Below are 27,654 nucleotides of genomic sequence, written 5' to 3' on the forward strand. Positions count from 1 at the left end.
GCCACTTCCTGCTGACAGGTCCCCTTTAAATGAACGTTTGCTTTTCAGGTTCTCACTACTAGTTTATGCTGTTGGAAATCATCCAAGGCAAACCATACAGAGATTTTCCATAAACAGGCATACTCTTGCACGATATGAGAAAGATTTTCCACTGAAGTTATGCAATGTCCCAGTTACCATGAGACAGCATATCATCTCCAGAGCTTCAGTCTGCTGCCTTTATATAGCCTTTTAGTCAATAGGATCTTTCATTACAGTCAGTGACACCAAAAAACATGTCAGTATTTTCCCACTGTTGGAAGGGAAGTTTTGAAACCCCAGAAATACTAAGAAAAGGGGAACAGGATTTGGGGAGGGGGTTGGGTGGGGACCATGAATTCCTGTATTTATTCTCTGTATTTAACTTCATAGAATTAGGGTTGGGGCTTGTGTGAGTTCTGGTGGCTCTATGGAGTGACAGAATGAGGCACCGCATTACTTTATTGACTATGGTGGTGCTGGAGAAATTCATGTGAAGAGTCACTGGTTAGAGAAGAGCATCCTGGGAGCAGGAGAAGGATGGTGGTTTGGTATGTAAACTGCACTGCTCTTATTATGCCTCCATGTTGGTCCTGTAGGTTACTAGCTCCTCCGCCATGTATGTGACCTCTATTATTCATACTGATCATTTCAATGTTCTCCGTGACTGCTATTACATCTCCATTTTATCAGTGTTATGTGCCATATACTGGTTGTGTCTGCAGTTACTAGTCACCTCTTAGGGTATATTCCCATGACTGTTCCAATTCTCAACCATCCCCCCCCCACAGGCCATTTGTACCCCATGGGGAATACATTTTATCACTACTTCATATACAACAATGGGTGAGTCAGGTCTACTTTATATTGGATCACAGTCACCACATGGTTGAGAATCTCGTCTGTATTAATAGAATCTTAGTGATTGATACAAGACCTGTATTTTGCCGGTTGATTCACAGTAGTATTTTTCTCTTAGATATGGCTATATAATATATAGTGAGAAGGTGAAAGGCAAATTGCTTGAATTGTGCTACATCAGCGCCAGATTCTAGGGCAGATCAGCCCCAGGTATGGGTCATAGGCACGTTACTGGGCCATAAAAGGCTGCAGACCCTGCACTTCAGGGCAGATCCTGAGGGGAGAGGAAGTGGCTGGGTCTGTCCTGACACAGAGCTTTGTGTATGGTATGGTATGGTGCTTTTTTTGGTTGATTTTGTGTGGTAGTAGTAAGCCACACGTACAGTTAGTATTTTCTGTTTAGTTAGTGCTCAGACGAGCAGGATTTTGGTTTGACATTATTTTCCCTAAAGTTGAGGCTGTATTTTATTTTGCTAGTTTTTGTGCCTGACGTAAAGGTTTACTTATTTTGCTGTTTTTGTTTAATAAACCGCTTTGCTGCAAGATTTGTGTCCCTGTCTCTGACTGGTTGGGTCCGCACCACTGCTATCTACCGAGCTATCTTCCCCACAATATATATATTATGGATGCAATTTTTTAAGGGGCAGTTGAAGATGAGTTTGAGGCTAAGGCCCCACGTTGCGTAAACGCAGCTTTATTTGTTGCAGATTTTGCTGCTTCTTTTTAACCCAAAGTCAAGGTAGAAGTATAAGAACTTTCTATACATTCCCCATTTCTTTTGTGGCTGTTCTTGGCTTTGACTCCCGCAACTTGGGGTCTTAGCATGAGTTGGCCTTATGCGGAGCAGCAGAGCTTTAGCTTTTCAGCTGTGGTTTACAACAGGAACAACAGGGCTAAGTAGGAGTGGTCTCGCACCAATAAGTCTGTGGCTGAATCAGCTGCGGAATACTTGCCAAAATAGCATCCTGACAAAAGAAGCATCTTCTGCTGCCCCCTATTGTTTCATGTCATACCAGCTGAAGTTTGGTATTGATTTTGATTTACAGCATTTTATTCAGGCATTTTTGTCTGAATAAAATTAGTCAATGTCCATAAAAAAAACCTCACCATTTGTGTTAGGGTCCATTTTTATAGTGATGATCTATTCACATCATAGGACAACAGTATGTGATATGTTGGGTCCGATTGTTCTAGTGGCCTCCGTGTGCTGACATAGTGCTGCACCGTTACCATTCAAGTAATAGGACTGACACAACAGCGCCATCCTCTGTACAGTGGTGGTTCTTGGTAATTGCAGCGCCGCTCCTATTACTTGGGTAGAAGTGGTGCGGCATCTTGTTCACAAGCAGAGCCTGGCACCCGGAAGCTTCTAGAACAGCTGATTTGTGTGGGGTTCGGGTGTTGAACCCTGACAGATTATATACTGACATACCAATGTCCTGTCCTGTAGATTGATGACAAGTATAAGAAATCGGCCAGAAAAAACCCTTTACTTGATCTGATGCTTGTTAGGATAGAAGTATGTGCAGTACACGACTACATCATGGAGGTAGTCACAGTGTCGAGGTAGTGTGCACAGCAGTACACACATGGCAGTTTCACGCAAATATACAGTCCTATGAAAAAGTTTGGGCACCCCTATTAATCTTAATCATTTTTAGTTCTAAATATTTTGGTGTTTGCAGCAGCCATTTCAGTTTGATATATCTAATAACTGATGGACACAGTAATATTTCAGGATTGAAATGAGGTTTATTGTACTAACAGAAAATGCGCAATATGCATTAAACCAAAATTTGACCGGTGCAAAAATATGGGCACCTCAACAGAAAAGTGACATTAATATTTAGTACATCCTCCTTTTGCAAAGATAACAGCCTCTAGTCGCTTCCTGTAGCTTTTAATCAGTTCCTGGATCCTGGATGAAGGTATTTTGGACCATTTCTTTCTACAAAACAATTCAAGTTCAGTTAAGTTTGATGGTCGCCGAACATGGACAGCCCGCTCTCAAATGATCTGAAAACAAAGATTGTTCAACATAGTTGTTCAGGGGAAGGATACAAAACGTTGTCTCAGAGATTTAACCTGTCAGTTTCCACTGTGAGGAACATAGTAAGGAAATGGAAGACCACAGGGACAGTTCTTGTTAAGCCCAGAAGTGGCAGGCCAAGAAAAATATCAGAAAGGCAGAGAAGAAGAATGGTGAGAACAGTCAAGGACAATCCACAGACCACCTCCAAAGAGCTGCAGCATCATCTTGCTGCAGATGGTGTCACTGTGCATCGGTAACAATACAGCGCACTTTGCACAAGGAGAAGCTGTATGGGAGAGTGATGAGAAAGAAGCTGTTTCTGCACGTACGCCACAAATAGAGTTGCCTGAGGTATGCAAAAGCACATTTGGAGAAGCCAACTTCATTTTGGAAACAAAGATTGAGTTGTTTGGTTATAAAAAAAGGCGTTATGCATGGCGTCCAAAAAGAAACAGCATTCCAAGAAAAACACTTGCTACCCACTGTAAAATTTGGTGGAGGTTCCAGCATGCTTTGGGGCTGTGTAGCCAATGCCGGCACCGGGAATCTTGCTAAAGTTGAGGGTCGCATGGATTCCACTCAGTATCAGCAGATTCTTGAGAATAATGTTCAAGAATCAGTGACGAAGTTGAAGTTACGCCGGGGATGGATATTTCAGCAAGACAATGATCCAAAACACTGCTCCAAATCGACTCAGGCATTCATGCAGAGGAACAATTACAATGTTCTGGAATGGCCATCCCAGTCCCCAGACCTGAATATCATTGAACATCTGTGGGATGATTTGAAGCGGGCTGTCCATGCTCGGCGACCATCTAACGTAACTGAACTTGAATTGTTTGTCCAAAATACCTTTATCCAGGATCCAGGAACTGATTAAAAGCTACAGGAAGCGACTAGAGGCTGTTATCTTTGCAAAAGGAGGATCTACTAAATATTAATGTCACTTTTCTGTTGAGGTGCCCATACTTTTGCACCGGTCAAATTTTGGTTTAATGCATATTGCACATTTTCTGTTAGTACAATAAACCTCATTTCAATCCTGAAATAGTACTGTGTCCATCAGTTATTAGATATATCAAACTGACATGGCTGTTGCAAATACCAAAATATTTAGAACTAAAAATGATTAAGATTAATAGGGGTGCCCAAACTTTTTCATAGGACTGTATATGTTTACAATTTTTTCCTAATCTTTTAAAAGGATTCTACCATTAAAAACTTTTTATTTTTCGTTGACACGTCGGACTAGCCTTAAGAAAGGCTATTCTTCTCCTACCTTTAGATGTCTTCTTCGCCCCGCTGTTCGGTTAAAATTCTGTTTCCTGTCGGTATGCAAATGAGTTCTCTTGCAGCACTGGAGGCGGGCCCCAGCGCTCAAACAGCACTGAGGGCGTCTACAGTGCTGCAAGAGAACTCTCCAGTGCAGCCTCCATCTTCTTCTGGAACGTCCTCTTCATGCGTCTTCTTCTGGCGCAGGCGGTGAAACTTGTAGGCCTCGGGCAAAGCCAACTGCACATTGCCCACAGGCCACAAGAAAATGTCCGCTAATTTACTGTCTAAAGACTATATCAATGCCACAGTAAGTGCAGCCTTGACATCTGAAATGAATAAATATGACGGTGTGGTTGGTGTGTCAGGATTTGGGGCCCCGCTTTTAATTTTGCCCAGGGCCCCATTTTGTCTAAAACCATCCCTGCTCCTGAGGGCCTGTCAATAGACTTCTGCCTGGCTCTTGCCCTGGCTCTTTTAGCTTTGTGAGGAATAAGTGGTCACACAGCAGCAGATCGATTGTAGTGCAGCGAGTCTGAGAAAATGGGAAGGAATACTGAATGGCCTAATTCTGCACCTAGATGTCATGTCAGCCTCCACGGAGACCCCCCAGGGGAATCTGATGGGGAAATGGTCTCATGCCTCCTTTTAACTAGATTGCCATGTTTAGGACGCTGATGTAGTTGAATAGAATGGAGCAGCAGGGCTTTAGCTTCCTGCTCTATTGCTGATAGATCAGCTAGTGATGTCTGATGAAGACCTGCTGGAGGATCACAAAGCTTGTCACATATCACAACTAGAGTGTGGGGCCACTGGGGGACATTGTTAGTTGTCAGGAGACTGCAGAGGGACATTAGTACTCGTCTGGGGGCAGTTATTATGTGACTGGGGCCTATGGGAGACATTATGTTCCTGGGGCCACTAAGGACATTATTAATTGTCAGGGAGCCACTGGGGGACATTTCTAGATGACTGGGGGCCACTGGGTGTCATTATTACTTGCCTGGGGGCCACTCGGGACATTATAATTTCTCTGCAGGCCAACTGGGGGCATTATTATTTGTCTGGGGGCTACTGGAGAACATAGATTCTTCCCTGGGGGCCATTAGGGGGTATTGCTACTTGCCCAGGGGCCATTAGGGAGTATTGCAACTTGCTCGGGGGCCACTGGGGAGCATTATTTGGTGTTTGGGGGCCAATAGAAAGCATTATTATGTGTCTGAGGACTACTAGGCAGCATGTACTGTGTGATGGGCCACTGGGGAACATGATACTATTTGGGGCCACTGAGGGAGCTTGGTGATGATAAAAGATGATTTTTTTGTATGTGCTGGGTGGAATGTATAGGATGGTGTAGTGAGGATACATTCACATGTTGCAGTTGAGATGCAGTCACAATTTGCATCAAAACTGCAACAGTATAATGCATATAGTTTTGTTGTGGTTCCAGCTGTAATTTCAAAAAATGTGTTTGTTTTTTTTTCCAAGTCTGAAAAGGTTGGGAAACTCTGCCCCAAGATGTCATCTCAGCCCTCAATGTGTCTGCAGTGTATAAAAATAAACCGAGCAATTTCTTAAATAATCTATCAAGTATTTTTATACTGAACCATAGCCTGGTTCAATGGTGTACGATGAGTATCTGTATGAAGAACAGTGGCCTGGACTTATGATGACTCCTCATGCCAGTCTTCACGGCCGGAGGCAAAATATACGCCAGCTAATATCACCTTTATACTCAGAAATCTGGAAAGATGATGGTAAACCTGGTGGGACTGATGGCCCAACTAGAAACCTGCATACAAGGCCTAATAAATATGCCCCGGTGAGAGTAATACGCCATGGCAGGGTAAGCTGGGGACCCACTTGGTTCAGGGGTCCACTGGGGGCTCACCTGTGGGCTAGACCAAGCCTGCCCCCCATGCATTTGGCTTTAGAGCATCTCTATGAACATCATAAAAGGTTGGGGTTCAGTTTGGACAAGCAATAGGGTATCTGAAGGCCCAGCATCTTGTTCAATGTATTACCACATGCTTATGAAGCCCAAAATAATATGTGAAAACTAAGTCCTTTCATTTTTCCATAGGTAATAAAGGATTGTATCTCAACTGCTATAGAGTCTGACATTGGAAGCATGACATTAGGAAGATGTGAAAAAATGGACCCAAGACAAATGGTTGCACATTGATTTCTATAGTTTAATGGCAAGTACATATACAAGGAATAATAAGCATAAGAAAGCAAGTAACAACATAAAGCTTTTTACAGGGAATGCTGGAATTTGCATGTATGACCTTTACACGCGTTCTCTATCCAGCGCCAGACTATGGGGTAGCAGTATGTAGACAATAAAAGGAAAATCATCAGGGGAATTTAGTCAAGTTGACTATTCAAAAAGCGTTATATTGCTGTCTTGCTCTCTGGATTTGCGTTCATCTTCTTCTTCGTCTAGTGGTGATTTGCTGGATTTCTTTACTCTCAGAAGCCTTGACAGGTTCGCAGGTAGCTAGCGAGCAGCCACATTTAACCACATCTTTGTAGTGATGGACTTTGCGCTTACCATTGGCACACATCAATTGTACCGTCTTTACAGCCACCTCAAGTTCTGTACAGCAGCTACACGTGTGAGCCATATCTTGAGATTCTGCTGAGTACCTGCAAATATAGACATACGAGGACCATTAATAGAGTGATCATTAGTTTCCAAGGTGCAGCATGGATTTAGTTCTCAAAAATTGAATATCAGCCTCATGATCTATGAACCTTTGGTCCATAGGTGTAACTGTCCTTAGTAGCCTTAGTAACAATGGAGTCCAACAAAAAAGACCTTTAAATCAAACCAGAAGCCAATAATGGTAGGGTATAGTAGGGACCTATAGAAGTCTATGGGCAGCCCATTCCAACTTAGGTGATTGTAATAAACTATAGCACACCAGTATTGGATGAGCCTTAAAGGGATATTTTAGGATTTAGACACTGATGACAGATGCTTAGAATAGGCTATCAATAACTGATTGGTAGGGGGTCCAGCACCCCAATGAAAAGATGCTCGAAAGAGTACGGTGCCGCTTCCACATCATAGGCTAATGCTGTCACGTTCATGTGTCACATGGCCTGTTTATCGCCAGAGGTGTAACATAAGGTTCCTGGGTCCCAATGCAAAATCTGTCCTCATCAGAAGATGTCCATAATGTATGCATGAAATGTGAAACCTGAAATTTTATCAATTTATGGTCTAGCTATAGTCACTTACATTGATATTCCCATACAAGGTCCTCCGCAGTATGTGAGATCCACCTCAAGTACACAGTCACCATCTTTCAATAACGTCTTGTTCTTGCGAGAGCTGCAGTTTTCGAGTACGGGCTTTTCAACCACCTTCACTTCTGCAAAGAAATAGAATTGATTAATATGGGCAAATATTTGCTACACCCAAGTTCTTTAGGTCTGTTAATATAGATTGTCTCCAAATTGGATCCCCACTGACAATACATAAGGCTACCATTTGAGAAAGACATGAAATCTTAGCGTGTTGTAATAATGTACTTGCCTGTCTTAAGTGTGCATGTCTGACAGCAGCCATCTTCATCAGATTTAACTGAGCCCTAGAAGAAAAAAACAATTTAGTATTACATTAAGTATGCAATAAAATATCATCTTAAATTTTTGTGAAAAAAAAACTGTTTGCTCTGCAAAACGTTATGGGCATGATAACGATCATGGTAGGAAAGACGATAGATGTTCCCATCTATGGTATGGTGGAAACCCAAGTCCTTGGCTATGCTGCCACAACAAGGGAATGATGAACACAAACAACTTTTCCTTAAGACCAGTAACCTATTGACATGTTATAGAGCTTAGCAGACTACCATATTGGTTTTTGGGCAAGGGTTCAGTATAACTTATAACTTTTTGACCGAAATCTCTAAAATTGACCGCCTACCCCTGTTTTTTTAGCATCCACAAAGAGATAGCTCTTGGTCTCCTAAGCTTAGAAAGTGCATGGATTTCAATCACTAAGGCAAGTTTTCTACTCCGCCTGCTCTATAACATGATGTTGGCGGATCAGACACCATGTTTAATGTGAGAGGTGACTCTTAATCCTAAAAAGTAGACCACACTATCGCTACGGAACACTGGGATAAAATCTGGTGGCCATCACACATTCTGGAAAAGCTGTGAAGAAGAGGAGTCAAGGTGAGCAAATCTCTTATTATAAAAATTCTACAATTTTTTTGGGAACAAGTCACTGAACACATAATGGAGGTTAATAGTAAAATAAATTTCAGACGTGATATACAAATACTACAATATTAGAGTCCCCATGAATTGTGACTTTATATACAGGTAATATTGCTCTACCTCCTCGCATTTGTCGATGTCCAACTCTTGGCAGACTTTCTTCACTTTGGTCAAAACAGGTTTGCCATCTTCCTCATCGCACTCATAGTAACTGCATTTGTCTCCTTCGGGACGATAGGTGTCTCCAATCTAAAAATGTAAAAAAAAAAAAAAAAAAGTTAAAATAGAGATAATAAGTAATGGCCACTTTGTAAGTTTTAGGACAGTGTCATTCAACATGGTAGGACCGGGGCAGGGATGTTTTTGCACTTACCTGGATCAGAATTTGTGTGCCCTCTTCTCCACTTTCTCCACTTTCTTCCTGTTGGGTCTGACCAGTTTGTGTGCTGTCTTCAGTCTCTACCTTTGCCTTCTTAATGGTACATTGCTTGGGTACGCATTCACCACAGCATTCGCCTGCCTTTTCGGCATATTCAAAGCCCTGAATGAAACAGCCAGGACAGTGATCAGAGAAGCATCATCTTATATGAGACAGGTAAGAGCCGAAGGGGATGACACGGTAGTCTTTTAAAGTCAATGTGTCAACAGAATTTTTTTTTTTTTAATATGAATATTTGCAAATTTAAGTCTCAAGAAATGTACCGTCAGGGGGCCTTCCTCACCACCCCCAGTGATGACACTGAGACCGTCTGACAATGCAGTGATATCAGTACTGAAACTAATGGTACCAATATCTCTGCAAACAGGGAACATCCCGGCAAAGCTGACAATGCTCAACTATCAGGTGGAATATAACACGGCTCATGTTAACAGGAGCTCAGGCAAGATGTGCAGATAATAAAGTAAAAACTACAGAAATAAATAAAAAACGGTGATAAATTCCTTTTCTAATACAAAAAATTGGAGAGTCTTCAGTAGTTGATACCTTTTTTAATGGCTAAATAAAAATGATGACAGATTGCAAGCTTTTGGGATTTTTCTAACATCCCTTCCTCAGGCATGGTTAAAGCAACATACTTCATGTGGGCACATTACATGCGGCACGCTAGTTGAAATGATACTGAATTTGGTTAAAACAGCCTATGGTGTGGTCCTACTGCACTACGTGTTCTTCCACTATGCACAGGCCACAATAATATGTCCACTCACCTTCTCACAAGTCTTGTCACAGGAAAGTTCCTCACATTTTACTGCATAGAAACCAGATTCATCCTTCTCATCTTTAGCGCACTCACATTTCTGGCACGCGTTCTTAGCTTGTGGGATGGTGGATCCAGGCTGTACAAGAATATAGAATACAGGGTAAGAAAATAGTCATCATATAGGTCTTTCTTTATGTGTTGTATAGGTGGACCCTCATGGAGTAGACACTTTTGTATACTGTATGACCCCCTACAATGAGCCAAACCTTCGTAAACGTAAAACAAATGAAGGTCTTATATACATCCTGGTGCCAGCGGTGCCATTGGCAGAATGATATAGCGAAGTTAGATTTTTGGTTCATATATACATACCATATATATGGCATCCTCCACTACACAGACTGAGTCGGGTTCTGGAAAAGAATACAAAAAATGGTTTGTGCCAATATTTTCCAAATTTGCAACATCATATTGTATAATTTACATGTACAGGTTATTAAATTAGCAAAATTTTAAATTGTTTTTCACAATCCCTCATAAGACATACTGTATGATACTGTAAGTAGTAAATGGTACATACCGCATGTGATGGTGGCACAGCAGGCACCTGGCGGCATCTTAGACACCACACGATATCCTGTACTGCAGTTGGGCATCAAGCATTCACATGGTCCACATGCTGCAAAGTAAACATGTACGGTCATAATACACATTACACAGTATATAACTGACTACTAATATCAATGCAACAGTTTTATCAGTTACCTTAGTGTCATATTTGGCCGGCATATGGTGACCGCCCTTGATCATATGTGATTCTTATATTGTAATTTGGAAATTTAAAGAAGACATTGCCTAATCATATGGTGAGGGCTATCCATATTGAATATGGGTGGGACCATAGGGTAGTGCCGATTGGAAAAGACCCAGAAAAGAGAAGCCACTCATCTAAATCATTGAATTTGTCTATTTCATCAGAAAGAATCCCAAACATCTGAAGTAATTTGGAACCATTAAAAGAAGCAGGTATCGTCCAAATTACCTTCGGCTTCATTACTGCCCCCTAATCCCTCTAAACTGTAAGATCTCAGAACATCTTGTTTCGGCTGGTTGTCATGTGGCATTTTGTCTACATAACCAGAGTAGTGAAGTGTAGAATCTGCTACATAAATACAGTGTATAAGAGATAATACCGTCCCAAGACATTGCTGCTAGGGTAGAATAATTATACTGATAAGTAGCACCAGAAGGGTATGTCCGCGTGTGAACATTCCGCATGGCTAGCCACGATGGGATGCCGGTGATGTGCACCGGCATCCTGTCATGGCATTCTGCTCCGGATTAGACCCGAATGAATGGGCCTAATCAGGAGGCAGCCTTGCGCCACGGACGCCGTGGAAAGAAGGGGCATGTCGCTTCTATTTTCCTCTACTAGCTAGCGGAAAAAAGAAGCGAGCGGCTCCCATTGAAGTCAATGGGAGCCATTTTTGGCAGTGGGTTTTGAGGCGGATTCCGCCTCAAAATCCAATGCCAAAAAACTCTGTGTGAATGAGCCCTTATGTACCGTCATTAGGGATAAGAAGAACCTAAAAGTGTTAAGGACTTGGGGGTGCTCTATCTCCTGAGTCATGGTCGGCACTTGCAGGGTAACAGACATCTTTTATCAGACATTTCCTTTCCAAATTTATACTTCATCGGTGAAATGTGATCTACACAATTTTGCCATTGATTAACAATCACATTCCTTGTATCACAACACCGTACTAGGTTATTAGGTTTGTACTTACGCGTTTCTGTTGACGGTTCCCATTCATTAGATTCTGTAGTACCAGGTGTACCAGGTTTTTTGGTTGTCTTGGGTGGCCTAGTCATTTTGTCTTTGGAAGTACCAACATCTTTTATGCTGGTCAGTTCTCCTGAAGTAGTTGTAGTTGGAGTTGGGGTGGGACAATCTCCTACTGAATGCTTGATTTCACATGAGTCCCCACAAAATGCATGGAATGCGCAACCTTCATGGTCGTATGCGGTGTAAATCATTTCACCTGAAAAATAGGAATTATAAAACATTGTAGGAGATAATATTATAAGATATGTGAATAAAAGTTGTAGTATAGTTCATTCATTCATTCATTCATTTTATTGATTATCTAGCATAGGTAGGTCAAGCCTCCATAAGCAAACCATCCTCCATAATGCCTATAGGCATAGGCCTATTGTGCCTTACAAATAAATACATTCTGGATTTTCCAACCTTATGAAATGCTCATGATCTGAAATGTATTGCCGCTCTGTACAGTGCTGTAACGCAGCACTCAAAGATTACTATGGTCACTATCATATCTCTGTATACCAGATATATAGAGGCAAATTTTTCTGGTAAATCTATAACAAAAAATATATATGTTGTAGAATACTCAATAGGATGATATATATATATATATATTTATATATGATCTTCTACCCTACAAGAATTGCTTCTAGAAGAGAATAATTTAGTATGGTGGCACCATCATTGGCACCCTATAGAAGCGCATTGCATGCAAAAGTTTTATACTTCAAAGGAAGTTGCAGGGACTTTGCATGCTTTCATAAAACCTCCTGTCCACATCTTTTCTACAAGCTTATTATGAAAATAGTGTTTGCAGGACTATGAAAAATAAAAAAAAAACTGTAATCCAGAATGCAATAACCATAAATAATAACTATTCAGAGGTCCAAATACTGAATCTTACCTGGAGTATACACCTTATCATTAACTTTGCAGAAACATTTTGTTGTGGGTTCAGATGATGGTGTTGTCTGTTCAGGCTCTCCACACTTCTCAACAAATATTTTAGAACAGCATTCAAAGCGTATAGCATGGTCAAGGCACTGTCCATCTGCTTGCTGTTTGTTCTTACAAGTTAAACCATCTTTCACATTGCAAGTCACTACCTGTTCAGAATTCTGATAAGAACCTGGAGATCCTTCAGACTTGCACTCAATGTCATTTTCAACTTCTTCATTTTTACAGACTTCTGTTCCCAAAAATTGCAGTTTTTGTAAAGTTTCTTTCTCTTCACCACTAGCGTCTGAAGATGGTTTATCTGTATTAAACCATTTTGTCCAGCGACATTCTTTGTCCCTCAGTACTTTACAGTTTGATGGTGAAGTAGGGTATGTAGGAGTGCCTGGTTTGGTTCCGGGTTGCTCAGAAGTTTGACCAGGTGTGGTGCCTTCAGATGGAGTGCCTGGTTGGGTTCCGGGTTGCTCAGAAGTTTGACCAGGTGTGGTGCCTTCAGATGGAGTGCCTGGTTGGGTTCCAGGTTGCTCAGAAGTTTGACCAGGTGTGGTGCCTCCAGATGGAGTGCCTGGTTGGGTTCCGGGTTGCTCAGAAGTTTGACCAGGTGTGGTGCCTTCAGATGGAGTGCCTGGTTTGGTTCCGGGTTGCTCAGACGTTTGACCAGGTGTGGTGCCTTGAGATGGAGTGCCTGGTTGGGTTCCAGGTTGCTCAGAAGTTTGACCAGGTGTGGTGCCTTGAGATGGAGTGCCTGGTTGGGTTCCGGGTTGCTCAGAAGTTTGACCAGGTGTGGTGCCTTCAGATGGAGTGCCTGGTTGGGTTCCAGGTTGCTCAGAAGTTTGACCAGGTGTGGTGCCTTCAGATGGAGTGCCTGGTTGGGTTCCAGGTTGCTCAGAAGTTTGACCAGGTGTGGTGCCTTGAGATGGAGTGCCTGGTTGGGTTCCAGGTTGCTCAGAAGTTTGACCAGGTGTGGTGCCTTCAGATGGAGTGCCTGGTTGGGTTCCAGGTTGCTCAGAAGTTTGACCAGGTGTGGTGCCTTCAGATGGAGTGCCTGGTTGGGTTCCGGGTTGCTCAGAAGTTTGACCAGGTGTGGTGCCTTGAGATGGAGTGCCTGGTTGGGTTCCGGGTTGCTCAGAAGTTTGACCAGGTGTGGTGCCTTCAGATGGAGTGCCTGGTTGGGTTCCGGGTTGCTCAGAAGTTTGACCAGGTGTGGTGCCTTGAGATGGAGTGCCTGGTTGGGTTCCGGGTTGCTCAGAAGTTTGACCAGGTGTGGTGCCTTGAGATGGAGTGCCTGGTTGGGTTCCGGGTTGCTCAGAAGTTTGACCAGGTGTGGTGCCTTGAGATGGAGTGCCTGGTTGGGTTCCAGGTTGCTCAGAAGTTTGACCAGGTGTGGTGCCTTCAGATAGAGTGCCTGGTTGGGTTCCGGGTTGCTCAGAAGTTTGACCAGGTGTTGTGCCTTCAGATGGAGTGCCTGGTTGGGTTCCAGGTTGCTCAGAAGTTTGACCAGGTGTGGTGCCTCCAGATGGAGTGCCTGGTTGGGTTCCGGGTTGCTCAGAAGTTTGACCAGGTGTGGTGCCTTCAGATGGAGTGCCTGGTTGGGTTCCGGGTTGCTCAGAAGTTTGACCAGGTGTGGTGCCTTCAGATGGAGTGCCTGGTTGGGTTCCGGGTTGCTCAGAAGTTTGACCAGGTGTGGTACCTTCTGATGGAGTGCCTGGTTGGGTTCCGGGTTGCTCAGAAGTTTGACCAGGTGTGGTGCCTTGAGATGGAGTGCCTGGTTGGGTTCCGGGTTGCTCAGAAGTTTGACCAGGTGTGGTGTCTTGAGATGGAGTGCCTGGTTGGGTTCCGGGTTGCTCAGAAGTTTGACCAGGTGTGGTGCCTCCAGATGGAGTGCCTGGTTGGGTTCCAGGTTGCTCAGAAGTTTGACCAGGTGTGGTGCCTCCAGATGGAGTGCCTGGTTGGGTTCCAGGTTGCTCAGAAGTTTGACCAGGTGTGGTGCCTCCAGATGGAGTGCCTGGTTGCGTTCCCGGTTGCTCAGAAGTTTGACCAGGTGTGGTGCCTTCAGATGGAGTGCCTGGTTGGGTTCCGGGTTGCTCAGAAGTTTGACCAGGTGTGGTGCCTTCAGATGGAGTGCCTGGTTGGGTTCCGGGTTGCTCAGAAGTTTGACCAGGTGTCGTGCCTACAGATGGAGTGCCTGGTTGGGTTCCGGGTTGCTCAGAAGTTTGACCAGGTGTGGTGCCTTGAGATGGAGTGCCTGGTTGGGTTCCGGGTTGCTCAGAAGTTTGACCAGGTGTGGTGCCTTGAGATGGAGTGCCTGGTTGGGTTCCGGGTTGCTCAGAAGTTTGACCAGGTGTGGTGCCTTGAGATGGAGTGCCTGGTTGGGTTCCGGGTTGCTCAGAAGTTTGACCAGGTGTGGTGCCTTGAGATGGAGTGCCTGGTTGGGTTCCGGGTTGCTCAGAAGTTTGACCAGGTGTGGTGCCTTGAGATGGAGTGCCTGGTTGGGTTCCGGGTTGCTCAGAAGTTTGACCAGGTGTGGTGCCTTGAGATGGAGTGCCTGGTTGTGTTCCGGGTTGCTCAGAAGTTTGACCAGGTGTGGTGCCTTCAGATGGAGTGCCTGGTTGGGTTCCGGGTTGCTCAGAAGTTTGACCAGGTGTGGTGCCTTGAGATGGAGTGCCTGGTTGGGTTCCGGGTTGCTCAGAAGTTTGACCAGGTGTGGTGCCTTCAGATGGAGTGCCTGGTTGGGTTCCAGGTTGCTCAGAAGTTTGTCCAGGTGTGGTGCCTTCAGATGGAGTGCCTGGTTGGGTTCCGGGTTGCTCAGAAGTTTGACCAGGTGTGGTGCCTTGAGATGGAGTGCCTGGTTGGGTTCCGGGTTGCTCAGAAGTTTGACCAGGTGTGGTGCCTTCAGATGGAGTGCCTGGTTGTGTTCCGGGTTGCTCAGAAGTTTGACCAGGTGTGGTCCCTACAGATGGAGTGCCTGGTTTGGTTCCAGGTTGCTCAGAAGTTTGACCAGGTGTGGTGCCTTCAGATGGAGTGCCTGGTTGGGTTCCGGGTTGCTCAGAAGTTTGACCAGGTGTGGTGCCTTCAGATGGAGTGCCTGGTTGGGTTCCGGGTTGCTCAGAAGTTTGACCAGGTGTGGTGCCTTGAGATGGAGTGCCTGGTTGGGTTCCGGGTTGCTCAGAAGTTTGACCAGGTGTGGTGCCTTGAGATGGAGTGCCTGGTTGGGTTCCGGGTTGCTCAGAAGTTTGACCAGGTGTGGTGCCTTGAGATGGAGTGCCTGGTTGGGTTCCGGGTTGCTCAGAAGTTTGACCAGGTGTGGTGCCTTCAGATGGAGTGCCTGGTTGGGTTCCGGGTTGCTCAGAAGTTTGACCAGGTGTGGTGCCTTGAGATGGAGTGCCTGGTTGGGTTCCGGGTTGCTCAGAAGTTTGACCAGGTGTGGTGCCTTGAGATGGAGTGCCTGGTTGGGTTCCGGGTTGCTCAGAAGTTTGACCAGGTGTGGTGCCTTCAGATGGAGTGCCTGGTTGGGTTCCGGGTTGCTCAGAAGTTTGACCAGGTGTGGTGCCTTCAGATGGAGTGCCTGGTTGGGTTCCGGGTTGCTCAGAAGTTTGACCAGGTGTGGTGCCTTGAGATGGAGTGCCTGGTTGGGTTCCGGGTTGCTCAGAAGTTTGACCAGGTGTGGTGCCTTGAGATGGAGTGCCTGGTTGGGTTCCGGGTTGCTCAGAAGTTTGACCAGGTGTGGTGCCTTCAGATGGAGTGCCTGGTTGGGTTCCGGGTTGCTCAGAAGTTTGACCAGGTGTGGTGCCTTGAGATGGAGTGCCTGGTTGGGTTCCGGGTTGCTCAGAAGTTTGACCAGGTGTGGTGCCTTCAGATGGAGTGCCTGGTTGGGTTCCGGGTTGCTCAGAAGTTTGACCAGGTGTGATGCCTTCAGATGGAGTGCCTGGTTGGGTTCCGGGTTGCTCAGATGTTTGACCAGGTGTGGTTCCTTCAGATGGAGTGCCTGGTTGGGTTCCGGGTTGCTCAGAAGTTTGACCAGGTGTTGTGCCTTCAGATGGAGTGCCTGGTTTGGTTCCGGGTTGCTCAGAAGTTTGACCAGGTGTGGTGCCTTGAGATGGAGTGCCTGGTTGGGTTCCGGGTTGCTCAGAAGTTTGACCAGGTGTGGTGTCTTCAGATGGAGTGCCTGGTTGGGTTCCGGGTTGCTCAGAAGTTTGACCAGGTGTGGTGCCTCCGGATGGAGTGCCTGGTTTGGTTCCGGGTTGCTCAGAAGTTGGTATGTCTGTTGAAGGTTCTGTTGTGGATGTTGTTGTAGGACTTTTTGTTACTTCACTAGTTGATGGTGAAGTAGGAGTGGGAGTTGTCTTTCCACAAACTTCAATAAATCTTTTGGAACAGCACTCAACTTGGAATTCATAGTCCAAACACTGTTTTATTTCTCCTTGTTGTTTACTGTTCAGACAAATTAATCCATTTTCCACACTGCATTCAGAGTCTTGTCCAAGATCTTCAAATTTTTTATCTGGATGATCAACAGCTCGGCATTTAATTGCTTCTTCATCTTCTTCCTCGTTACATACTTGAATTCCCATAGCACTCAGCTTTTTGGGGTTTTCAATGTCTCCACCACTGGGGTCAGATGAAGGTTTACCAGTGTTAAACCAGTTTGTCCAACGACATTCATTCTGTCTAAATTTCTCACAGCTGGTAGTTGTAGCAGGATGAGGAGAAGTGTCTTCTGTTTTGGTGGTAGATGTTGTGGTTGGGGTGGATGGGCCACTGGTTGGGGATTTTGTATCAGTAGGTGTTTCCTGAGACTCACTTGTTTCACTTGTAACTGCCTGTGTTGTGTCAGTGTTTTCACAGGACTCTGCACAACATTCATATCGTATTCTATAATTGTCACATTTTTCTTTCGTCTTCTGATTTTTATTCTCGCAGCTCAATCCAGTTTCCACATCACAAGTAAATTTTTGTTTATTATCTGATATTACTGTACCATCTTTACTAATGGCTTGACATTCAATCCTGCTCCGAACTTCATTTTCATTGCAAATAGTTTGTCCTTTAGCTATTATGTCTTTAGGATTTTCAAAATCTCCTCCATTTCCTTTAGGATTGGCAGGATTGTTGTCATACCATTGAGTCCAACGACATTCCATTTTTTTTACACAGCTTGTTGTCGGTGGTTTGACTTCTGTTGAACTTGGGGAAGGGGGTTTTTCAGAGGAGGGAGTTGTGGTTCCCGAAGTTGTTGTCGGCACGGTTGTTGATTCACCACAAGATTTCACAAACTTTTCTGAACAGCATTCCATCCTTATACTGTGGTCATTGCAGTTTTCCCCAGATTGATCTAGATTCCTACAAATTAAGCCATCTTTTACATTACAAGTAGTTTTTTGTTTAGATGGTGTTTCTGAATTTTGTTCATCTTTACACTCAATTTGATATTCGACTTCACCCTTCTTACAAACTTCGATTCCAGAAGACTTCAACGTTTTTGTATTTTCACTTTCTCCACCATTAATTTCTTCAGACGGTTTATTTTGATTGAACCAATCTGTCCAGCGACATTCTAATGCTCTTTCATTGTCACAGTCTTTGGGAGTTGAAATAGTAGGTTTGGTAACTGAGGTTGTGGGCAATGTCTCAACCGGTTCGCAATGTGTTTCACAACACTGAACCCTCATTCTGTAATTATGACATGGTTGTTCTTCTTCCTGCTCTTCGTTCTGGCAAGACAATCCGGTTCCCAAGGTACAGGTTACAGTTTGCTTATTATTAGCAATTTTAACTCCTGCGTTATCAACGGCTTCACATTCTATTTTACGTTCAACTTCTTTTGCCGTACATATCTCATTCCCGGCTAATATTATATCTTTTGGATTTTCACTTTCTCCGCCATCGCTTTTCTTTGAAGGCTTACTGATATCATACCACTGTGTCCAGCGGCAGTACATTTTCTCTATGCATGTTCCTGATGTTGAAGTAGAAGGGGTTGAAACCTCCGATGTTGTTGTGGAAGGAGGAGTTGTGTCTTCTGGTGGGGAAGATGTTTCAGTTCCAGGCTCTTTGGGTGTAGTCCCAGGTTGTGTTACAGGCTCAGATGTTTCAGGTTTTGTAGACACGGGTTCACAAACTTCTGCACAACACAAAACCCTCATCATGTAGTTGTTACATTTTTCTTTCTTTGCTTGTTCTCTGTTCTGGCAGCTCACACCATGTGGCAAACTGCAATTATACTTTTGTCTGTTCTCAGTAATAACTTGACCATCTTTGTCGACTGCTCGACATTCAATTTTGTCTTCTACTTCTTTGCTTTCACAAACTTCCCTGCCACTTGCTTTTATATCTGGAATGCTTTCAGTGTCTCCTCCATCACTTTTTGTGGTAGGCTTATTATCATCAAACCATTCTGTCCAGCGACATTCCATCTTAAGTACACAGAGGGTTGTTGGGGAAGGTGTTGACAACGGCTGCTCTGGAGAAGGTTCTGGTTCTGATTCAGTTGTTCCTTCAGTTGTTGTTTCACCAGTAGTAGGTTTTGGTTCTGTAGTTTTAGGTGTAGTTACTTCTGGTGTTACTACTTTTTCGCAAACTTTTTGACAACATTCCATCCTTACTCCATAGTTTTTACACTTCTGTTTATTTAATTGATCTCTGTTGTGACACACAAGTCCAATAGTCTTATCACAGGTGTATTTTTGTTTGTTATCAGCAATAGCATTTCCTTCATCATCTATAGCTTGACATTCTATCTTGTTTTCAACTTCATCCTTTGTACAAAATTCATGTCCTCCATCTTTAATGTCTTTAATAATTTCAGTGTCTCCTCCATCGCTTCTGGCATTAGGTTTAGTACCATCATACCATGGAGTCCACCGACACTCCATTTTATACACACAGGTTGTTGTTGGAGAGGGTGTAACAGATGTTTGGGTCTCTTCAGATGATGTTGTTTTTACTGTCTCTGTGCCAGTTGTCTCAGGTGTACCAGGTGAACCTGAAGTTGTGGTTGATGGTGTTTTTGAGGTTTCTGGTTCTGGTGATGTAAGTTCACCAGTGGTGAATTCTTCAGAAGTTGATGTTTCTGTAATTACCTGAGGCAAAGTTACTGGTTGTTCTGGAGTTGTGGGAGGCGGTGTTCCAATTGATGGAGTTGAAATCGGTTCTTCGTTTGTTGATGATGGAGTAGTTGTGCAATCCCTAACCTTACAACATAGCGCCCTCATTTTATAATTGAGGCACGGTTCGTCATTGTCGCTATGGCGACAAACTAGGCCTTCATTTCGATTGCATGTTACAACTTGCCCCAATTTTTCTATTTTTGTGCCAGGGTGATCTGTGGCTTCGCATTCCACTTTACTTATATGTTCACACACTTCATGACCTTGGCGCTTAATATCTTCAAATCGTTCAAAATCTCCTTCATTGTTTTCAGGTTTGCTCACATCATACCATTCTGACCATTTACAGTCATATGGCTCAACACAAGTGGTAGGTTTAGCTGAAAAACATGAAAAAAATCGAGTAAGTAAATTACAATTAAATGCAATAGAATTAATCAAATTTATATTCACTGAAACATGTTAGGGCTATTAAACCGTACGGGGCTTACTCTAGGTTCATACCTTCACCTGATTTCTGTTCTTCAGGTCCGCTTGGGGTCCCAAAAAACAGAAACCCTATCTACTTAATAAGTGGTTAGTTACCCACAGACCCCAAAGACTATAATGGGGTCCGCCAGGATTTCGTCCAAAAAAACAGGGAGAAAAGACTGCAAGCGGAATGGTGGATAGAATCCCCAAACGGAATCCGGGCTCCGGTGTGAACCTAACCTTACCTATAAATGTCATTATAAATAGAGATGAGCGAACATTAAAATGTTTGAGGTTCGATATTTGTTTCGAGTAGCCCCTCAATATTCAACTACTCGAATCGAATATCGAACCCTATTATAGTCTATGGGGGGAAAATGCTCATTTCAGGGGTAGGCAACATTTGATCAAATTATACTTACCAAGTCCACGAGTGAGGGTCGGGCTGGATCCTCCGAGCAGTCTTCTCCTTGCAGCGTCCCCGCGGCATCTTCCGGCTTTGAATTCACTCTGTCAGGCATCGGGCCTGGGCAGAGCCACCTGCGCATGCCCGCACTACAAGCAGACATGCGCAGTCGGCTCTGCCCAGGCCCGATGCCTGGCAGAGTGAATTCAGAGCCGGAAGACGCCGCGGGGAAGCTGCACGGAGAAGACTTCTAAAGGTAGGAGAAGAACCAGCGTTGATTGGCCGACTGTATAGCATTCGGCAAATCAATGCTGGTTCTGCATCGAACTTTTACATTCGAATAGCGAGTGGTACTCGATCGAGTACGAGTATTTCGAATATTATAGTATTCGACCGAATATCTACTTGATCGAGTACTACTCACTCATCTCTAATTATAAATTGTTGCATGACTCCCTGCCAATTTTTAACCAAGATAAATTATGTAGCAACAAAAGAACGGCATTTGTGTTCACAGTAGTATAAAGCATGAATTTTCCAAGACAGAATACCTTCTGATGTAGTATACCCAGGACCAGTGGTAGTCTTAGGTTCCGAAGTGGAAGGGACAGTGCCTGGTTTTCCTGTGCTTGTACCACCTTCGTGGGTAGTTGTTGGGGTAGGAGGGGGTTCTTCAGAACTTGAGCTGAAGTCCCATATTGTAGTTGGAGCTGAGGTAGTTGGACATAAGCCAATCGATCTTTCTATTGTTGAATTTTCTGAACAAATGGCTTTTAAGCAGCCGCCTATTTCATCAGCTGTGTAATAGACTATGTCACCGGGTAAATATTCTTTGCCTTCGTATTCACAACATTCTAGTTCAAAAAGAAAAAAAAAACAAAAAAAACATGAAATATATAAATATTTTCAGCAAATTATTATAATCCATTTTCACATCCTTTGTAAGCAACAAATCAGAGTGTGTAACGTCAGATTAGACGGACAAAAAAGCGTCATATTTATTATCTAGTATCAGCTATTGTGATGGATATGGCACATTATAAAACTGTCTAGTCTTAGTCTTGCTATATTAGACAATATTAGTAAATCAATCGCAGTTTACGTAACCGACAGCAGTTTATACTACTACGTCATACCTTTTGCCCGGGTACATTCTCTTCCATTTTTTTGGCACATGCTATAGATAAGAAAAAAAAACAACAATGTATTACTAACAGTCTGATACATGTAAACGTCTTCAGATACTTTTACTATAATAGCACCACCCTTTGGACAGGGAATGAGGGATACCCAATCCAACAATCTTTGGTCCTGTGATGGGGCCCCCCTTAATAAAACTGAAGACATGGCCTCCCATTTGCAGATCAAAAAATCCCTTTATTTGGCCCACACGCAGTATAATGCTCCCATTAAATGGCTCACGTAGTATATTATCCCCTGTAATGACCCGTTATAACACTGCCTTTACTGGCTCCCACACAGTATACTACTCCCGTTACTGGCCTACACAATGTACTACCCCCTTTATTGGTTCACACACAGTATAACTCCCCTTTCACCCTCACACAGTATATTGCACCTTATACGGATCCCTAGACAGTATGTTGCCCCTTATACTGATCCCTACAAAGTATATTGCCCTCTTTACTGACCCCCACAGTATATTGTCCCTTTCACTGGTCCCCAAACAGTATATAGCTACTCGAAGGGTAGAAAAAAAGAGGATAATGGTCCGCAACACTCCAGTCTTTAAAACTCGTAACTTTAATTCATCTTCTTAAAAAAATAGATACATGACACAAACGAAGTGGTAGAAAGAAAACATATAGAGTGAAGTAAAAACCGCTAACGCGTTTCGAGGTAGGTAGACCTCTTAATCATAGCTATGATAGCTATGCGTCTCTTATAATATTTCATCTTGATGACTGTAATAAATGGCGACCCAATGAGAGAAGCTCTTCACTATAACAAAGATCAGACATAGAACCAAAGATATACTTATATAAAAACCCATATATAGGGTAGAAATGCAGGTGCCAACACTCTTACCATTGAGAACATCTGGTTGGCCCTGGCATCTTTTCTCCTGGTTTGAATTCGTCTCCATATTCATCATAACAGTGACATGATGCAACACAACGCATAGACTCCTCATCAAAGTATGGTCGGTCTTCAGGACATGTGGGGTAGCAACCTGAAGTGAAGAGATATCAGCACAGGTGTAATGAGAAATGAGCATACATTTAATGTGTCTACAGTTCTGGTTTACGGATATTGTTGGAGGCTGCTGTTGTATGATATGGTACCAAATCAAAATGGAGAACCAGGTCTACCAAAGACATCGCCAACTAGACAGCTCTCCAGTCCATGTATTAGGAAAGCCCCCCTCTATAATGTGTATTTCCGCTTATAGGTTGGAGACAACCATTTATCCATTTTATATAAAGGATTTATTTACTGCTATTTAATGTTTCAATTGTGGAAATGTTCACATTCTTTATGAATATTAATATTATGTACATAATACTTGTTAGTTTTTGGTAAATTAATGGAACACTTACCTTCTAAGCCAATGAGCTTGTTAAAGCAGACACCAGTTGGGTTCATGCAAGTCTTCAAACATGGAGCACCACATGCTTTGTAGTGCCATTCACAATGGCCTTGTTGGTTGTAGAAATCACAAAACACGGCTGCAGGGGGGAAAATAGATGATTTAAAGGGTATGGTTGTGATTTGTGAAAATAATCTGAATTTTTCCAGAAACATATATGCATGTATAGGAGGAAAAAAATGCAGAAAGTATGCGCTCCTCTGTGGAAGCAAGGTATAAAACTCTTGTGGACCCCCAATCTTATCCTCTTGATCTTTCGATATTCACACTTCCCAATGTGGGGAGAGCCTTGTTTTCACGGGCAAACTTGCCTCAATGAGGGTTGCATATGCCTTGTGTACCGGCCGTCGAAAGTTATCAAAGCCGTAAACAAATGAGAGAAGTAGCTGGGATCTGGATATCCCAAGGACAAATCTAGGAGACGCACTTCTCAAGAATACGGATGGGAGCGAAATGTACAATTAATTTGGACTTTTATTAGAAGATAACGCATTTCTGAGTTTTTAAAAGCAACCCTTCATCAAAATATGACTGCATAGCCACATCATAGAGATCTGCTTTTTAAAGAACCCCGAAAAGTGTTATCGTCTATTAAAAGTCCGAATTAATTGTACCCTTGGCTCCCGTATTCTTGAGGAGTGCAACTCCTGGTTTTGCCCTTGGGATATCCAAATTCCACCTACTTCTCTCAAATAAATCCAAGCAATATAAAGAAAAATAGGATTGGGATTCTTGTAAGAAAAAGTTACTTACGGCAAATATTTGGGGTTCTCCAACGGATACATTGCCCAGCCTCACTACAAGCCTGGGCATAAGCAGCTACGGCTGTACAGAAGCAGTCACAGTCTCCGCCAGTGTCGCAAGCACAAGCATCATTCACGCAAGCTTCGTAGAACTTAACAGGGTCCACCTGAGTTTAGAAAATAACCAGATATTATGAATGGAGTGAGAAGGTACCACTATTTTTTATGGATCAGGTTGGAAATGGATTTGGTAAGATCATGCTTATCTAGGTTTAACTATAAATATAAAAAAATTGTACGAAATGAGAACAAAAACAGCAAAAGTTATAAAAAAAATAAAATAAAATAGTTCTCACCACACCATGGCAGGACACAAACACCCCACTGGTGATGATACTACATTGTTTTTGGGACCAGGCTTTTCTATATGGGTTAGAGGCGCAGGTATCTTTAATCTCCACAGCATTGGGACATCTCGAGAAAACCTTCCAGCTGTTGCCAAACTCAACAATATCTCCAACCATGGATCGACTTCTGGTTACCAAGTCATTAGCAGCGTTTCCATCAAAATTACCACAGAGACCACTGACTTTTCCCTGAAAAAAAAAAATTCAATAAAACAGTATAAATTTTGGTTTGAATTTACTACGCGAAATGAGAAAAAAAGTAAGAAATTGAAATTTAAGCATTTAAATGTTTAGTTTTGGATGTATAGTAATTGACTATAGTTTACATTTTTACCTCATATTTTGGATCTAGCTTAACAAAGAGAGAGGTTTTCTTATCCCAGATCATAGCTAAACCATTTTGCGCCTCAACCACCATATAGATGCCCTGGTGTCGAACTTTGAATGGTACATAGTTTCCAGAGTCCTTCTTAACCACATCAAACTTCTGATCCCCAAGTGTCATCTCATAGTTCTAGAAATGAAGCAAAAAGGGAAGAACTTTTAGTAATAAAAGAGAAATCTGTTAATATGGATGGTTATTACAAAGTAGGACAGTCATGGGATGGATATTTTCGGATAATTTATACTTACGCCAAGAAACATTCTGATTTTTTTGGAACAGGTGGTCCCTGATGAGCCACAAGGAACATTTTCTGTTAAGATTCGGAAGGTACCTTTACTAGGATCATCTGATGTATAATCCTAGGAACGCACAAAGAAATAGATTGGCAGATGGCAGAATACGTATACTGTATTACTTGAAAGAAAATATAAAAAAACATCTACCTCCACCAAGGTGTACCAGCAATTTCCATTGAAATGATATCTTTTTTGGTCAAAGGTAATGTAATGTCCATCTCCGTATACGCTACAAGTCCCCAGGCATGTGTTTGTGGTACATTCCCACTTCTTATGCTTACAGGTACTGTAGAATAAGGTCACAATCAGATGAATCGAAAAACATAAAACTCCAGAAAACAAAACCCTCAAGTTCTGCAGCATCTTACCAAGTATTGCATTTGACCTGAACAGTTTCTCCTGCTGCATAGTAGTCGTCGTTGAGTCTACAAGGACACTGATGTTCAGGAATACAGATGTTTCTTTCATCATCAAGCACCAATCCTTCAGGACATACACAGCCAGATACACAACTAGAGCTATACTGTAAGGCAAGGTAACAAAAAAATCAAATTGTGAAAAAAAAATCTAACTGGTACAGTCAATATTAAATAAAAAGGATTAAAAATTTGAGTGAATATTGAGTTGAGTATTTGGATTCTTGTCCATAGGTAGTATGTTAGGGAATAGCCAGATGATAATTCCCCAGAAGCTGCTGGTGAACCCTGGAGGGAGGGGCACAAGGGACAGTGAGCCCTAAACTGAAGCCCCCCGCTTGCCCTTCCTATTGCCAGACCCTATCCTAAGTAATAGGCGACAACCACGAAGACAGTCCCTCCCTGAATACATGAAACACAAAACGCAGACAAGATGTACAACAACAAAGGGAGGTCAGGTAGCCAGGGTTCGGTAACAAGAGAGCGATGCAGTGCCAAATCGGAGTCAAGAGAATAGTCAGTAGGAAAGCCAGAGGTCAAGGATTAGAGTACAAGCAATAACAGCAAGAAAAACCAGAAAGCTAGAGGCAATAACCGGCACCAGTGTGACTGTGAGCCAAGACTAAATAGGGAAGGAAGAACCCGCCCAGAACCTGACAGGAAGAAAGCTGTCAATCACAGGCAAGACAGATTAACCACTTAATGAACAGAGGCAACCTTGGCAGAAGACGGGTGTGGTGCAAATCCAATTAAGGACTAGAGCCGTGTTCACACAGTGCAACTAAAAACCTTAAGCAGATTGTCAAACTGCACACGCCTCCGGCGCCGCAGCATGCGAGCAGAGGGTGGCGCAGAGGCCCGAACAGGCAGAGATGTTACATAGTATCTAGTATTACAACTAATCCTCAATTACCTTTACGGGACTGAGCTCCAATACCTGACAAATGTAATGGGCAACAATGGAACTGGAACAATGGTTGGAAAAACCATGGAACAATGGTTGGAAACACAAACCATGAGGGTATGGAGTTTACGAATCTAATACTGATGGACCATCCTAAGGATAATCCAGCAATCTTTATGTCCCCATTGACCCCATAAAACACAATGAATTTATGGTAACTTACGCATTCTGTGTCAAAGGAGGAACAGCTTTTCTGGCACTCAAAGCCTTTAGCCCCTTCGGTGGCATTGTCACAATTGAAATAGACCATTGGAGCATCACATTCTGTGGGTCAGAAAGTAGTGTAATGATAAGTACAAGTAAAATAATTAAGTGTTGACATAAGAATTACTAAGTCTTGCACCAAAGTAACAGGTACAATGATACAACAGGTCAAAGAGTGGAAGAAATAGTGGTCGTGCCATTGGTAGAGACTTTCATGATGTTGCTTGCACACGACAATGCAATGGATGTTTTACAATCCAAAGGAATACTGGTGGACACAATTCATATAGAACTCGAAGAAGCAAAGAATACAATACCTTTTATCACCACGGGAGCTACACCAAGACATTCCAATTTTCCATTTGTGCAGGTGCTACAACAATTGAGAACAGGGATTAGTAAATCTTATTCACAGTGACATTGCTTCAGAATTTCCGGAAAAATACAATATATATGTAACTGACTGTTTTCATCATCACATTACGTCAACGGTGGTATTGGTTTGCGTTATTGTACGAATGCCGCAGTAAAGAGACACCGCACTTGTCTCTTGGCATATTCTAACGTTTTTATAAAGTAACATCTTACCAAATTGCTCCATTTTCGTGAATGACATCATTAGGTGCAATGGCAGTTCCTTTATAGTAACAAGAGCAGGCAGCAGCCAGGAAACATTTGTCATTGTCACCTCGATACATTTCATCAGGACATGTGCAACCATCCAATGTGCCAGTTTCGATTTTACAGGTGACATCAACTTCACTAAGACCACGGCAAGAAGGTTGACAAGAACTGGTTTTGTATCTATAGACTTGATCATTCGGACAGTTCTTTGCGTATGAGTCTAAGGTTAAAACACACCAATATAATATATTAGAACAGATGTACAACCATTTTATTTTATGAAATTCCCGCTATGACATAACTTTTTTGTAATATAGATGACCGAAATTTTTTTTAAAAAAATATAAAAAATAAAATTTGTGGCTTAGAAAAACCTACGGCAAATATTTGTCCTCCACCCGCTTAAATCAACTCCTTTGGAAACGCAGGCATAGGCATAGGATGAGAGAGCAGCGCACATGCAGTCTTCTTTCTTCTCACAACTACAGGCATCAAACATGCAGTTCTGTGGATATATATAAAAAATAGGAAAAAATTTAGGGGATGATTTACCATGAGCGGATTTGACTTGGCTTAATTTTTTGTAGTATGGAGGGTTGTATCAAATTTAGC

General features: G+C 42.9%; 1 protein-coding gene across 1 annotated transcript in view; it reads right to left on the minus strand.

Moving 5' to 3' along the window:
* Positions 1–6,612: 6,612 nt before the first annotated feature.
* LOC142214433 (uncharacterized) overlaps positions 6,613–27,654 on the minus strand; it is a 32,871-nt gene continuing 11,829 nt past the window's right edge. Inside the window, exons 19-42 of the mRNA XM_075283380.1 lie at positions 27,421–27,547; positions 27,007–27,262; positions 26,736–26,791; positions 26,378–26,478; positions 25,203–25,357; positions 24,982–25,120; positions 24,787–24,897; positions 24,488–24,667; positions 24,103–24,342; positions 23,757–23,913; positions 22,954–23,082; positions 22,442–22,586; positions 21,529–21,569; positions 20,944–21,246; positions 12,357–19,895; positions 11,412–11,666; positions 10,205–10,303; positions 9,997–10,037; positions 9,632–9,760; positions 8,796–8,963; positions 8,543–8,671; positions 7,731–7,785; positions 7,434–7,566; positions 6,613–6,835 (exon numbers count right to left, since the gene is read on the minus strand). Of these exons, the coding sequence (XP_075139481.1) occupies positions 6,613–6,835; positions 7,434–7,566; positions 7,731–7,785; positions 8,543–8,671; positions 8,796–8,963; positions 9,632–9,760; positions 9,997–10,037; positions 10,205–10,303; positions 11,412–11,666; positions 12,357–19,895; positions 20,944–21,246; positions 21,529–21,569; positions 22,442–22,586; positions 22,954–23,082; positions 23,757–23,913; positions 24,103–24,342; positions 24,488–24,667; positions 24,787–24,897; positions 24,982–25,120; positions 25,203–25,357; positions 26,378–26,478; positions 26,736–26,791; positions 27,007–27,262; positions 27,421–27,547 (10,911 nt within the window). The remainder of the gene's footprint in view (positions 6,836–7,433; positions 7,567–7,730; positions 7,786–8,542; positions 8,672–8,795; positions 8,964–9,631; positions 9,761–9,996; positions 10,038–10,204; positions 10,304–11,411; positions 11,667–12,356; positions 19,896–20,943; positions 21,247–21,528; positions 21,570–22,441; positions 22,587–22,953; positions 23,083–23,756; positions 23,914–24,102; positions 24,343–24,487; positions 24,668–24,786; positions 24,898–24,981; positions 25,121–25,202; positions 25,358–26,377; positions 26,479–26,735; positions 26,792–27,006; positions 27,263–27,420; positions 27,548–27,654) is intronic.

This window comes from Leptodactylus fuscus, chromosome 7 (genome assembly GCF_031893055.1).
Source record: "Leptodactylus fuscus isolate aLepFus1 chromosome 7, aLepFus1.hap2, whole genome shotgun sequence".
In the NCBI taxonomy this organism is placed as follows: domain Eukaryota; kingdom Metazoa; phylum Chordata; class Amphibia; order Anura; family Leptodactylidae; genus Leptodactylus; species Leptodactylus fuscus.